At 37.1% G+C, this 16,411-nt stretch overlaps 1 protein-coding gene across 1 annotated transcript in view; it reads right to left on the bottom strand.

Annotated features, from left to right (window-relative positions):
• The window catches only part of dnah9l (dynein, axonemal, heavy polypeptide 9 like), a 353,637-nt gene that overhangs the window by 1,439 nt on the left and 335,787 nt on the right, over positions 1-16,411 (bottom strand). Inside the window, 4 exon segments of the mRNA XM_059647649.1 lie at positions 290-402; positions 11,067-11,182; positions 15,163-15,345; positions 15,822-16,064. Of these exon segments, the coding sequence (XP_059503632.1) occupies positions 290-402; positions 11,067-11,182; positions 15,163-15,345; positions 15,822-16,064 (655 nt within the window).

Here is a 16,411-nt window from a genome sequence, read left to right as displayed (position 1 = left end):
CAAGGCTCGAAGAACACAAATTAAACTCAAATTGGTTTGTCCTATGTCACTCACCTACTTAATAGTAAGCCAGAGAAGTGTGGGGGGAAAATATATTATTAAAATAGTGTGATTGATCAAAACCAAGTCAAGCAGCAGACTTTGAAATACAAAGAATTATAAAACTACAATCATGTGTATAACAGCATAATATTCCACTGAAACTTGTTTCCATGATAAATTTCATTATACACCACAATTGTCACCAGCAAATAATAAGATTTAAACAATTATGATCTTTGCCTCTTACCTGTAAGAAAGGATTGTGGGTTGAAAAGACCTGATATCCAGATAACACTAGGAAGGGTCAGATCTTGTGTCCAGGTGTCAAGTTCATGGCAACGAAGAAGAAGATCACTGTACCTTCAATAAGAGTTTTTATTAATATTCACATGCTGAGAATGGCATAAAAGACTAGAAAAAGTTGGCTGTTAGACCAGACATTCGTCCTGCCATTTAAATCTTCTGGATTCCTCATCTCTTGTGCTTGAATACCAAGCATTAGTACTTGAGGACAGGCTTGTGCATTATACTGCAGATCAGAAGAATTTATGATTGAATGTGACATTTTTTCAGCACAATCTCATCTGCCATTTTTTTCTAATTACATTTTATCCAAAACACAATTTCAGAGCTTCTTCCCTTGCTTCCCTGTTCCTCCTAATTTGTTTTCATTTGCAAACTGTTCACATTCATTGTTGCATTATGAAAACTGAGCAGTTATGAAGTATGGGTGGTGATGGAGCAAAAGACTTCAAAGACTAGGGAACTGTATTAGAAGATGATGTTAGCCCATTGATAAATGTGCTATAATGTTGGTTATTTCACAAATAAGATTTATTTATATATATATAAAAACCCTGCCCTTGCCATTGACAGCCACCTCCCACAGAGAAATTAAGGATAAATTGCATTCTTGAAATAACAGGAAAAAGTCTACGTTTCATCTCAGCAGGTATTTACTAAGTTTACTTTCAAACAGATTGCAGAAACAATTTTAAACACATATCCACCTGCTATCAAAAGGGGAAGATAGCTGGATTACGTTATTAGGTAAGCCAACGGAATGAGCTTTCGAAGAACTGTGATGCTCAGACATGTTTAAGCGAGAAATTGACACCACAACACACACAGGCTCAAATTAGTGAAAGGACAATACAAAATTGAGATAAAGAATTCTTGTTACCAAATCAAAAGGCTCTAAATTTGGATTGGACTTCCAGAAGATACTGAAAACAAATGACACAGAATTACATAAGAAATAAGATTTGCAAGACACACACACACTGCTTTTTATGATGAACAGACATCTCAAAACACTACAGCTATTAATGTACTGTTTAAATGTAGCCTCTATTGTACGTTAGGGCCAGTTAGTTTGGGCTGTGAGTGGACTCAGGAAAAAAAATTACAATGGGCTGAAGAACTATTTCAATCATTTATCTTCTGAAAAAGAGCAGAGAGTATTCTCTCTCATCAACAGGCTTCAACCCACAACAGTAGTTGGGTATCAGAACTATCTTGCACTCTATGTAAAACCATACCCTTTCATTCCCTGAGGATACAACATGATGTTTGTGCAAATGTGATAAGGTCACATATGAAAGGCTGCTGCACAACAGCATGTGGCTTGGCAGTGGGATGTAACGTTAGTAGGAATAAAGAATTGGTTAGTGAAAATGATGGATTTTTGGGAGGTATTGGTAAGCTGTAACTAGCAGAATGCCATAAAGAGTAGTATTGGGGCCTCAACTACTTAGAATCCTTACAAATGAGGTAGGGTAGCTAACTTTACAAATGACACTAAGGTAAGAGAAGAGAAGGTAGACAGTCTGCAAAGGAATAAGTGCAAAGATTTGGCAGACTAAGTAAAATGGATTAATGTGTACATTTTGGTAAAATGAATTTTAAAAAATCATACTATTTAAATAGAGAAAGATTGCAAGACCAAATCGCACAGAGTGTCTGGTACGTGAATTACATAAAGTCACTATGCCGGTATAACAATTCGGAAGGCAAATGGAATGCTGTCATTTATTGCTAGGGGTATGGTACATAAAAGCAGGGAAGTTCGACTGCGATTGTTCAGAGCATTGGTGAGACCACAACTGGAACAACTATGTACAGTTTGGTCTCCTAATTTGAAATATACATGTAAATGCTTAAGGTGTTCAGAGACGTTTTACTTGAGTCATTCCTGATGTGATGGGTGTACTTTATGAACAGGCGAGGCTTGTATCCATTGGAATTCAGCATCATGAAGGGTGATCTTTTGAAACATACAAGATCTTGAGGGCACTTGATAGGGTGGAATACCTCTAAGATTTGAGAAAGAAAAACTAGGGAAATTATTTAAGAATAAAAGCTGGCCTTTTTAAGTGAGAGATAAGGAGAAAACTTTTCTCTCCAAAGACCCTCTCAGCGTGGAATTTCTTCCCGTCAGGTACTGGAGATTGAGTGTGGAACAGGCTCAAAGGGCCAATTGGCCTACGTCTGCACCTATTTTCCTACGCACAATAACACAATTTAGTATCTTATGTTAAGCAAGACTTTAATAAACAGTTTTTAAATCTTTAAAAATGTAGTGTCACCATTTATAAAATTAGATCCACTCACACAATTGATGGAATCACTGTCAAAAATCACTGTTGCTCTGATAGATGGTGTATTATATTTTGAATCCCTATGAATGAATCTATTTTTAAACCTAAACTCTGAACTGGTTCTCTCTGGTTATCACTATGTGCATGCTGTAAACTGGTGAGGAATTGCTCTGTTTTCAATTTATAGCTTCAAAATAACTGAAGGAGGAAAGGATATTAAATAATTTAGGCACAACATTTTTATTCCTTGCAAAATTCCCAACAAAGTGTCACCTGTTTATTATAAGCAGACCACTTTTCTAACTTGCTGTTTCAAGAAACAGTTTGAGTCACTTGTTGATTTATCTTGCAGTTATGTTACACGTTTGTCACATTATAGAATCCCACACATAAGCACTTACTTACACAAAAAACGTGGGCTGTTCAATTATTTTTAAACGTCTAATGATTGGCAGAGTTTGTTCGCATATTATTGGAAATTTCACATGGACTCAGACTTTAATAAGTTTAAGTATGTATTCATGATTTCTGCCTTTTCTATTCAATAATGATAATGTAGCAGAAGAGAAACTACTGCTCATAGCTGCTGTCAAAGACACTCAAGGTAGGTTAACTAGAGAATTAAACACAGCTAAGAAGGTGAGGTGGCTTATTCTGAACATTGAAAGGTACAAAGCATAGACTTATTCAGAGTAGAAATAAATAGGTCATTCTCCGTTGGAAGGCTGTGACTGGTGGAATACTGCAAGGATTAGTGCTTGATCCACAGCTATTCAGAACCTGTATCAACCAGTTGGATGTGGGGAAATTGCAATGCATTCAAGTTTGCAGATGATAAGAAAACTTCATAGAAATGAAAAATAAAGAACTGCAGATACTGAAAATCTGAGACAAAAACAGAAATTGTTGGTGAAACTTAGCAAGTCTGGCAGAGTGTGGACAGAAAGCAGGGTCAATGTTCTGGGTTCAGTGACCCTTGAAGGAATGGAATATGATGTGGATAAGTGTGAAGTTATCCACTTTGGTAAGAATGTAGTGAGCGATTTTAAAATGTTGGTGGACAAAGGGACTTACGTGTCCTTGTTCATTTGTTACTGAAAGCTAGCACAGAGCTTCAGCAGATGATTCAGAAGGCAAACAGTATGTCAGCCTTTAATGCAAGAGGATTGGAATACAGAAATAAGTCATGCCTCAATTGTATAGAACACTGGTAAGATCATTCCTGGAGACCTGTGTTCCATTCTGGTTCCCTTGCCTGAGGAGGTGTGGCTGTCCTTGCCACAGAAGCCAAGAGATCTGAGTTCTAGTCCTGTCTGCCCCAGAGATGTCATAACATATCTGAACAGGTTGATGAAAAATATCTATGCTTGCTAATGAGACAGTGCAGCAAAATTTCATTGAACTGAGAATTGAACTCGGAACCATGACAGTCAACAACGCATTAATCTATTGATACAAAAGTGGCAGCTACATAGAACATAGTACAATACAGAACAGGACCTTTGGCCCACCATGTTTGTGATGACCACAATACCAATCTAAACTAATCCTATGTCCCTGCACATGGTCCATACCCCTTTCTACTCTGCCAGTTCAGCTGTTTAAGAGATGCCTATTAAACTTTGCTAATATATCTGCTTCTACCACCTACCCTGGTTGTGCATCCTGAGAACTACCACCCTCTTCATAAAAGAACTTCTTGCACATCTCTTTCAAATTTTCTCCAACTCTCGTTAAACTTATGTCCTTTCATATTTGACATTTCACCCCGGATGCTGCCTGACCTGCTTGATTTCCAGCATACAGCCCCAGTCTGTGTTCCACTCAATTTATTGAGGGAAACCATTTACCTTCTGGCAGTACCAGAGTTTCACTCCAATGAAAGCTAACCATAAGGCCTAACCGAAAAAAATTACAGCTGAGCGCCCACTATGATTTTCCCATGGTTGCTGTACCTGTAGGGGAATGAGACAAAGGTTAAAGCTCTCCTAATACATGGTGGTATCACCTATGAGTCAATGGACTGTGGGCTGAAATCCCACTTCTGAACTTAAGCACAAATTAAGGCTAGCATTCAGTGTGGTAGTGAAGAAGTATCGCACCATTGAAGAAGCTGTCTTTAGGAGAGATTGCGTACTGTGAAGAACTGCTTAGAAATTCTCCTCAACGCCCTGGCTAACACATTTTCCTGACCCAACATCTATGCACAGCTGATCTGGTTCTTATTACAATGATGTTTGTAAGACCTTATGTGTAATTTTGTCACTGCCAATTTCCTCCAATGTGAAAGCGATAAGGTGGTAGAAGTCCTTAATTAGTTGAAAAGAATTTTCAGATATCCAAAGTTGTGAAAGGTATACAGAAATCTAACTTTAGGGCTCTTGTGGTGTTGTGTTAGTGTTCCTACCTCTAAAGCCATTGGTCCAGGTTCAAGACTCACTTGCTCCAGAAAAGTGTTCTAACATTTCTGAGCAATTTGATCAGAAACTATCTAGAAAAGTACATTTTTCTTTTCACATTTGTCATATGATCCAGATATGCAGCTTATCTCAAATGTGTAAAAAGTTATTTTGATCTTCACCATGGTAGCATAAAGGTGATTGAATAAATACTAAATCTAATTAGAAAAAGCGACCTCCTCAACCTTCATATTATTCAAGGTTGCACTAAAGGTGAGTATTTTATTTAAATATAGCCTTTGGTTCTGAAACCACTAGCTCTCAAATCTGAAGTTCCTTAACAGAAACCTTACATAATGCTGTGTCACTTTAAAATTAAAATGAAGCCAACCTAAATATCTGAATGTATTCCCAAAAATCATTCCTTACCCCAGGTGTGTAACTAAAGTTTCTGTCTATTTAATCAGTTTTCTTTCAATCAAACTCTCGCCTTTTGTTTCATCATTGCTGATGCAGCACCACAATTTGAGAATTAACTTAGCTCTGTCATGCAGTTATTTTTTTTGTCAGGTCTTCATTTGTTTAACTATGTGTCCATTGGAAACGCATTACTTTTTCTTGAGGTTAAACACATATGCAGACTGTTGGGCGTGTTCTCCAAGTACACAGTTTGAATTTTTATCCTAATCACGTGCATCATTTGTCATTTATTTTGGTATCTTGTGATGACTTCCATTTAGCAAAATGAACACACCTACGTTAATAATTAAACATTGATGCTAGCACACTTGTATAATTTCAGCAAGATGCCATTTTTCTGGATGAAATGGCAGACAGGCAGTAAGGTTATTTCCAGTCTTGTCATGAGGCAGATAAGAGATTGCAAATTGTGGTAAAAGATATCATAGCTATCCAAGATTTAAGTATTTATTCATAAAATTCCTTCACTCTTCTGAGTACCCTTGCCACTTACATTGCAGGTTCACACAGGCTGCAGTATCTTACCCAAGTGATCATGATTCAATCTTAAGTCTTGGTTGTATCAAATGGTCAGGGTCAAAGATGGAAGAATAGTGGAGTCATGACCCTGCTCATATATCATCTACTTGCAGCAGAAAGCCTCAATAACAAGTTAATTAGCCTGGAGCTCCCAAATCTATTGTAACACAGTAGGTTAATTCAGCATAAAATAACTGGGGAGGGTTCTTATGGTGCAGTGGTAATATTCCTAACTCTGGGCCAGGAGACATATGTTCAAATCTCTCATGCTCTAGAAGTGTGTCACAGCACCTCTGAATAGATGGATTAAAAAATATATAGATTTTTCCCCACTGGAGAGTTTGCTTCAAAAACAAAATGGATTTTTGTGGTTCCCTGATGGTGTCTCCAATCCTGGGTCAGGAGACCCACTTTCAAGTCTCATGGATGTGTGCCATAACATGTCTGAAAAGGATAATTAAAATAACAAAAATAATGACAAACTTCGTAAATCTGTGTTCTGGACTTAACCACAAACTAGATAAATTCAGTATATTGTAATGGATCTTCACCATAAATTTCTTTAAAAAGTTTGCTTTAAGATTTATTACGCTAGTTTTCCTGGGGAAATAAATACAGCACTGGTATCATGCAAATAGAATTATTTTGGCAGAATTCCATTTGACAGACTTGTTGGTCAGTAACCCATTTGTTCTGTTAGTAGTCTTTGCTGCAGACCTTTACCTCAATCTGGCTTCTGGGTTTCCTGTCCAGTCAGACAGCGCGATGTAACAAATCTGTCAAAGTTAGGATTTCTAGTTAAGGGAAGCCCAGCGGGTGTTTGACTGGCCAAATGACACTGATTTCTGAAGCTTCTGCAACCACATCAAGGGAGAGTAAAAGAGGGAATGCTGCCTAAATCTCAGACACTGAATTTTAGAATCTGACAGACTGATGTGAGGTAATGTTTCCGAAGAACAGGATAAACAGGTCAGGATCTCAAACCAAGCAGGTGGAGATGTAAATGACTCAGGAAGTTAGCAGCAGTACGGTTCTTTCAGCTTCAAGGTCCTCAGAAGCACAGGACAGTCTGTGACATGAATGTTTCAGGTAGCCACTCTGACTTTCCCAGCATTTTTCTATACAACAATCCTCAGACCAACATACTTTGCTGTACCACTTATTGCTGTCATTCCAGAAACTACCCCCATATTTACATTTGAGGAGCCAATAGCCCCACCTTCACCTTTGTACCATGTCACAACCTTGCATGCCTCCACAACTGTTACCCTATTCTTCGCTCAACTGAGTCCATTTCTCACATCCAATTCCACATTCTTTCCTTTCAGATAAGTGTACAAACCTCCAGGGAAAGGCACAGAATTGGTGTCAGCATAGGTGTTTGGTTGCATGAGGAGGGGCGAAGCATGGTATATGAGAAGGAGAGGTCCTTTCACTGGCAATCACCTAATGTCTCTGAGGAAAAATGTGTGATTAATATCTGTTGTTATTTTTTAAGAGTTAAGATTTTAAAGTAACAGCCTATGAGTGGTGGTTATTTTTGGGAAAGATTTCAAAAATACTAGGTTAGGTAGTTCTACAGGAACAGTGACCTAATCCAGTCAGAGAACAGGAACCCCATGGTGCATTGATGGAAAATTGTTTTCATTATGCTGGTTTACAACATGGAGTATAACATTGAAGGCCATTAACTTAATTCTGGTTCAAAATAATCAAAGATTGAAGTTAGCTTAGAAAACCCAGGGACTGAAATCACAGAGGAGACCTGACTGGGGTCAAAAGCAAAAATAATTTCTCTCCAAGATATATGTTGTACCAATACCCATCTCAAAACAGGGAGAACTATAAACTAAAGCATTCTCGGATAGATGACAGTCCCAAAAATACTGAGAGAAAGAAAGGAGGTGGGGGCAGTATAAATGAGAGAAAATATTACTGTGCTGGAGATAAAGCTAAAAGCTAAAAGTGAGGGAAAGAATATTTCAGTGGAGTGAAAATAACTGTGCCATCAACAAACAGGAATCAAAGACTGAAAGATAAACCTTCTTTTCAATTCATTCATGGGATTGAGGCATCATTGACCAGGCCAGCATTTATTGCCCATCTCTAATTGCGCAGAGGGCAGATAAGAGTGAAAAACATTGTTGTGGCTGTGGAGTCACATGTAGGCCAGACCAGATAAGAATGACAGATTAACTTACCCAAAGGACATCAGTGAATCTCATGGGTTTTTCAATCAATCAATGATGGTTTTGTGGTCATCATTAAACCATCAACTCCAGTTTTCTTTAATTAAAATCAATTTCCACCAGTTCGTATCACTTATAAAAAATAATTTGGATGTCAGCACAGGTGGAATTGTTGAGAAGTTTACAAATGACACCAAAATTGGTGTGAAGTGGACAGGGAAGAAGGCAATTGCAGAGCACAATGGGACCTTGATCAGATGGGCCAAGGAGTTATAGATGGAGTTCAATTTAGATAAATGTGAGGTATTGCATCTTGGTAAGGCAAATCAGGGCAGGAATTGTACACTTAATGGTAAGGTCCTGGGGAGTGTTGCTGAACAAAGGCACCTTTGGAACAAGAATCATATTAGATTCAAAATGCTAACTCTGTTTCTCTCTCCATAGATGCTGCCAGCCCCGGTCAGTTTCACCAACACCTTTTAGTTTTATTTCTATTTTACATCGTGACCCATAGAGTAGTAATGACAATGGTAGATGTAGAGCAGTACAAAGAACAGTACAGCACAGATTTTTAACTTGCTGCTTTGTTTCCAATTCTCTATTCCAAGTGACCTATTCACCCCTGTGTCTTGTCCTACATCATGTCTTATCCAATTAGTTCTAGGCATTTTTGATGCCTCTTTTAATTTTGTTTTTCTATTTCATTAATCAAACAAAAAAAATTATCTCGATGTAAAGATCGTGAGATAAAATTGTGACTTCAGCATTTCGAAATAAACTGGTGGCATGTTTACTGCTACTGCCATAATTAAATACAGGTCAAAAATGCAGTTTTTTAACACACAAATGGCAGGTTTTAGTGTTAACTCATTCACAACCAATAATGCAGACGATCGATGTGGTCGTTACTGCAATGATATACACTGAGTTAAGGGTATAACCAGTAATCCCACAAAGCAGCATTCTGTCATATAAATATTATTTGTAGAAACTAGTCAGTTTCATGAAGGAACTGAAGTAGCCTCATAATATACAGGTTCAGATTTGACTGTTTTGCAATTTCAAGTTACTTTCTTTATGTACTATATCATACTAAAGTAAACAGCTTCATGCATATTTCAAAGGGTAATTTATATTCTGCATAGTATTTTGTCTTCTAAAGATGAAAAAAATGTAAGTGTAAACCAATTTCAGTAGCAGTTCTGCCTTGCAGAAGAAATGGCATTAATGATAAGTGGGTCTATTTATAGTGTGAATCCAGACTATGCTTAAAATGATTGAGCCCTGGCAGATCGTGTGCTTGATATAATTGGCATACAACAGTGGCTAGCCCAAATTGTACCTGATTATTAATCAAAGTATTTGGAGAGAACCATATTTTGTATTGTACTTCTGATCTCTGAAAGTGTTGTTTTTCATCACCTGTGGTCATTTTTGGCAATGGATACAAGGTGAATGCAAATTTATTTATAAACACAATATGGATGGTCATGGATAAATTATAGATGTATATCAGGTCTGCTACTTGCATTTCAACTCGTAAATCAATGAGCAGCTGAGCCAATTTTAAATTCAGAAGCTCCAAACTATCTTGAAACTATAATACGTCATTGTTGTCATTTATTGTATTTATATTGAACAGTTTGCTATTACATTAATTTTGAAAGTGCTGTCGGTTGATTCAGTGCCATCATGGTGTGCATTAAAATCAAGTTCATTTTCATGCAATCCTGCATTTTTCTAAGAAGTAAAGTTGCAAATTTAATATAATTTTAAACATACTCGGCAATTTTGGTCTTTGCTTGATAGGGACTGACTGGCTAGTTTTCTCTCATTTCATGGATCCAGATTTGAATTTTGTCTGAGGTAATAGTTTGAGCTGTAGCTGTAGGAAAACCTATATGAAATCAGTTTGGTCTTTCACAGTCCAAAACACAACTCGCTCCCAGTAACAGTGGATCCACAGAATGAAACTGAGCATAACCTGAGACTAATGTAATTTCTTAGACTAACAACAGACAATGAAGGAAAACTACTCCATGTGTCTTACATATCAAAACTTCAAACATTACTCTTTCAGTGCGGAATTTTCTGTGGTTAATTATCTTTACTTGGCAATGAAACAGAAAATTTTTTTTTCTACCTAATATCATCTATAGCTTTTAAATGTACGTTTCTGTTAGGAAGTGGCTCATGTATTACATCTTATCACATTAAATAACACTACAAGAGAAATATTTGATAATATTGATAGGCCTGTTTATTTCCTGCAATGTCTTGTGTGTCTTCTAACAATTCCAAACTCTAAACTTTATTCATGCCGGTTCTCATCAGTGTTGGCTTATGGCAGAATTTTGCAGATAACCAGGAGAACAGATAATTTCATACAGAATGATAAAATATTGGCGAAGAAATTCAGGGAAGGTTACACAGCATAATTTTCAGAGATATTATTTGGTGGAATAAATGTTGCTGTACTGCATGCTGTCATGCACATGAGCACACAAAGTCTTCATTTAGAGTGGATAAGACATTTTCTATTATGACTACTATTAAACATGATTCCTTGCTTGCATTTCTCAAACCATACTAGTCTCAAGAGACTCGTTATACATTATGCAAGTAGATACCGAATGGCTTGTGACTAACAGTTCAGAGTGATGCATAATAGCTACATCAAAACACTGCTGTACTGGGGGAAAAGAATCATAGCAAAAATCCCAAATAAAAGGCCGAGCAACACTAATCTCCATACAAGAAATACCGAGCAATTCTAGTGGCACTTTGACAGACAGAATGCCATACACAAGCTGTTTGTGTCTTGACATGCTACTTACCACTGTGCTAGACTGTACGTTGATGGATATGCCAGCTTGGTCCAGGTGTCAGGAACATTATCAAAGAAAAGTGCTGTCTGTAGTAGCTCCATCTCAGAGGAAATTGCCAACTCGCCCTAACAAAAGCAAGAAAAAAAATGCACTGTTTGTAGTTTAAAGAAGGTTGTGATATGAAGATGTGATAAATAACCCAGTTCTTTACAGAAAAGAACGTATTTAAGTGCAATGTTTGAAAAGGGCTGCTATTTTATCAGCTATGAAAGGTAGGAAATTACACATTTTCTGTTTCTTTGCTTTCATCTTGCTTTCAATCTAGTTAAACTTTGTTCAAAATACCGACAACACAATAACATTCTATAGTTAGGCATCAGTTTTCAAAACAGAAAATTGAAATTAAGACTTCAGTTTGATTTGCTTACTTTAGGAACTGGCGTGAAAAATAAACTCGGAGAAAATTACTTTGGATTATATTTGCTATTTTGATAAATATTTTAAAAAACACATAATACGTGAACTATAGTGTCACTAGACTTTCCCACATTGGTTACAGCTGCTCTAAATCAGTGTTTTTAATCAGCTAAAAAATGAGAAGCAAAACATATATTTCTACTACTGAAGATCATCCTTAAGAAACTCATGCAGTATCCTGCAGCTGGACTGTCGACAAGTCAGCATCTTGCTTCAGGTCAGTTTGAGAGTAAGTGGAACATAAAGTGCCCCACATAGTACTGAACTAACTTGACTGAGCTTTTTGATCATTATAATATGATGGATGCGTGTAAAGGATGGGCTGAGGGGTGAAACTTGTTGATGATTTCAACAGCTACATAGCCTTGAATGAGTCCTGTGAACATTCCTGTATGTGCTGAAGTTGGGCACAATCAATATGTTTTTCCATAGTTGTTTTCTCTGAGTCTTGCTGTTTGTGACACTGTAGAAGAGACAGAGAGTTTCATTCCAAGTCGCTGGGCTGGGATTGAGAACGGTGCCCCGAACAACATCAGCTTCCAGAACAGCCGTCGATAGAGGAGTTCCTTATGGCCGATAGAGCATGAGGCTTATTGTTTTCTTCCTCTCTTCTTCACTCTTTTTATTTATTTTAAAAATGTTCCTTTATTTGTCTTTTTATTACTCAATAAATGTTCATATTTAAGCGAATTGCTGTGGGCGAGCCTTCTCTTAACTACATTTAACTGAATCCGAAAAGAACTGCCTGGATACACTCTGTGATCCAAGACAATGTATATGCCTAAACTTGCAAAAGATATTTAATAAAATGTCATAGAGTAGGATTGTCAGTAAAGCTGAAGCATGTGGAATAAAATGTTAATGACCATATGGATGTGAAGTTGGTTGTGTGACAGAAAATCGAGACGTGAGGAATGGTGTTTTTCAGATGAGGGAAGATATACAGTAGAATTCCTAGGGGGTTTTCTAGCAACACTGCTTTGCTTTATAGACCTAGACTTGGATTTACGGGAAATAACTTCAAACTCTATACAAAACTTGAATGTATAGTGAACTGTGAGAAGATATTGATAGACTTCAGGAGAATATAGACAGGCTGGTTCAATGGATTGACACCTGATGAATGAGATTTGACAATAGTGTAATGTGAAATGATACATTTTGTGACTGAGAACAAGGAGAGACAACATACAAGAAAGGTTGCAATTCTGAAGAGGACGCAGGAACACATAGGCCGTGGTATACATGTGCAAAAATTATTCAAGGTGGAACGGCAGATTCAGAATGTTTCAAGAGGCATATGGGATCTTGGGCAATATAAATACAGACCTGGAGTACAAAAGCATGAAAGGTATGATTAACCTATACGTACAGTGGCTTGATCTCAACTGGAGAATGGAGTCCAATTCTGGGCAGCACATTTGAAGAAGAATATGAAAGCTTCAGTAAAGCTGTGGAAGACACTTACGAGAAAATTTCTAGAGATATGTATCTTCAGTTACCTGGATGTATTCAAGAAGCTGGGGTTGTTCTTCTTGGAGCAAAACAAGGTTAAGAAAAGATTTGGTGGAGGTATTTAAAATCATAAGCAGTGCGGATAGAATAGTTACAGAGAAACATCTCATTGGTGTAAGATTTGAATATCAAAGGATACCAAATTATGATAACCTCCAAAAGAACCAACGGTGATACGAGAATTTTCAGTAAGTGGTTAGAATATTTAATGACTGTGGTGCTAGCAGATTAAATTGTAGCTTTCAAAAGGAAACTGAGTTTGTACCTATAGAAAAAAAAAACAGAGCTACGGAGAATGGTTGAATATAGACATGATGGCTGAATGGCCCCTTCTGCCATGCAAGTATTCTGTGATTTTTTGAGAGTTTTATGAATACAAAATGAGATTCAGATTGGCAGCTCTATTGAGAGATACTGACTTGAGGCACCTTGGACACCCACCCAAATCAGTAGAAGCGGACCTGGGTGTGGAGATGACTTTTCAGATTTCTGGCCAACTAACGCTTGGTCCTTAAACGGATTGCTGGATGCAATTAATGAAAAGGCCTTTTCTCCATTATAAGGAATGGAGATCTTCGCCGATGACTGCACAACATCAACTCCATACGTGATTACTCAGATACTGACGCAATCGAGGTCCAAATGCAGCAAGACCTAGGCAATACTCTGATTTGGACTACTAAGTAGCAGGTAACATTTATGCTACTCATGTAGGTAATGATCATCCCCACAAGGAGAGATTGTAACCAATGCCCTTGACATTGAATGGTATTACTATTACTGAATCCCTCTCTATCAACATCCTGGGGGTTTAACTACAGACCAGAAACTAAACTGGACCATATTAATACTGTGCCTGCAGGAGCAGTTTAAAGGCTAGGAATCCTGCTGCAAGTAATCCTACATGACTCCCCAAAGACTCTCCACCATCAGGAATATGATAGAATACTCCAACAATACTCAAGGAGCTTAACATCACCTAGGACAAAGCAGTTCACTTGATTGGCACTGTATCCACACACATTCACTTCCTCCAACACTGATGCATAGTGGCAGCACAGCAAAAATTCACCGAGGCTTTTTTGAAAGTATCTTCCAAATCCAAAACTGTTATCATCTAGAAGGACATGGTAATACCATCATCTGATTGTCCCCTCCAAACCACTCGCCACCCAGGCTTAGAAATATATTGCCTTTCTTTTAGGGTCAAAATCCTGGAAGTTCCTCCCTAACATTGTGGGTCTACCTACACCCAAGGACAGCAGCAATTCAAGAGGCAACTTGTCAGTAACTTTTCAAGGGCAAAAGCTTGCTCAGCTGGTGAATATGCCCAGATGAAGTTTAGAAAGTCAGTCAGTTTTTAAAAAATAGTACTAACTTGGAGCCAAGAAGATCAGGCATGTTCAACTGGCTCCACAGCAGTGCTGCAGGTTATTGCTGGCCTACACTTTTTATTTCCTTTGCTGCCTGCACTCTCTCCAGTTCTTACCTATGGACAAACATCCCAACCAACAGCTGCACATGTGCACCAATTTAGCATTTGTAGTGGTGCAGTAGGAAGGGAAGGCAACTGGGATAGCAGCAGGCAAGTGATGCACAGTAGGTACTGCACTAGGCGATAGTTGTTGATCTTGTCAGAAATGTTCAGACCTCAAACATGAATTTAAAGATTGCTCATCACTATGTATAGCAAATCACAAGCATTTTCTTAGAATGTCTCTACAGATAGCAACAAAATGAAAATTACAATATGTTTGTAACCAGTGCAAATAATATCTAATGATTTGGTTTGCTGGAATGTTGTGTAATTTGAAAGAAATGCGAACTGATTAGCTTTTCTTGTATAGTGTTACTAAAACATTGCAATTTAGTATTACTATTAATTGAAAGGTTGTTATTGCATTCCTTCAGGACAGAATGTACTCATTGATGTGTAATACAAAGAAAAGCACAAACTTATGACTTTGAACTGTCCGTTGTATAATCCTTTAGTTTAACCAAAGAAAATGAAGTGAAATATAATAAAGTCTTTTGATCAGCATAATCATTTGGAAAACATACTGCAGCATATTTCTAAATTTGCAACACATTGCAATTTTCACTCAAGTCTTACCTTTAGCCCCAGATCTAGCTCCTTTAATGAATGTCTCACTTCCCGAATTAGAATATTCATTCTTTCACACTCTTGGAAGCAGACCAGAATGTAAGCGGAACGCTCAGTTGTTTTACAGGTTATATCTGCCATATTGTATTCCTCTGGTAGTTTCTCCAATATTTCATCCAAAATAATTTTTACCTTTAAAAGCAGTACAAGTTGATTGTTAAGCATGATTTCTATTCAATTTTACTATTCATTATACTAAAATGTAACTTATAGTAACAAAATTATTTTCCACACTTCTTAATGTGTAAGCCTTTGGATTAATTGTGCTCACCAAATTTTGAATATGAGAACAAACATCTTAATCAGTAAAGCTTGATACTGAATAATAGATATGTCAGATTTTCAACTGTTCAGCAAATTAAAAATATTAAACAAATTGCTTAGTTGGTGCCAATAATCAGCATTCTATTTTGAATACAATGTAAAGGCCAATATGAAATATATTTCACCAATTTTTTTTTTCTGTTCCCCAAATGTTAGGTTCAGTCACAGCCTAATTACTTTTTAGTTCTACATTTTATTTTCATTGATAGGAAATTAATAATGAAAATGTGAGTACCTATAGTCTAACAGAATTGCATTTAATCACAAATTTGTAATGTTCTGACCTTTTCTTCAACAGTTTGTGTTGCGCCTTCACCAGTTAATAAATCTCTGGGCTGCATTTCTAATAAAGTGTGGAGAAGGTTGTCTGAAGTTACAGTCAGGAATTCAATCTCTGCATTTGAGTGGAGACCATAATGTACAGGGCTTTCAGGTGGTAACATTTCATCAATGTACCTATGATAACCATTGTAATCAAGATTTGATGGAGCTACAAAACCAGGAGCCAAAGTAATTTTTCTTTCAAACTGTAACAAAAAAAAATGTGAAAAAATACTCATCATCTTGACATAGTGTATAAGCATATACTTCCTTACACATTTAAACGGCATGCAATTAATATAAGCCTTATCACTAACTTCCAATCGAAGGGAAATGTAGATTTTGGAATAAGAGGAAAAAGGGGTGTCAGGAGGAACCTTCAGAATCTGAAAGCAGGATAACGGCCAGTGGTTTTGTTGATGATCCTTCGTGAGAACTTGCGTAAATATATGACCAACAAACATTAATTACAAGCTTGATTGACTCAAGTCAGTTTCTTTTAATTGTTGAAACAGATGTGCCAATATACAAGGAAATGAAAAGGCATTGGAGG

Source organism: Stegostoma tigrinum, chromosome 7 (assembly GCF_030684315.1).
Source record: "Stegostoma tigrinum isolate sSteTig4 chromosome 7, sSteTig4.hap1, whole genome shotgun sequence".
NCBI lineage: Eukaryota > Metazoa > Chordata > Chondrichthyes > Orectolobiformes > Stegostomatidae > Stegostoma > Stegostoma tigrinum.
Note: the sequence above shows the minus strand (reverse complement) of the source record. Positions and strands in the feature narration are given on the sequence as shown.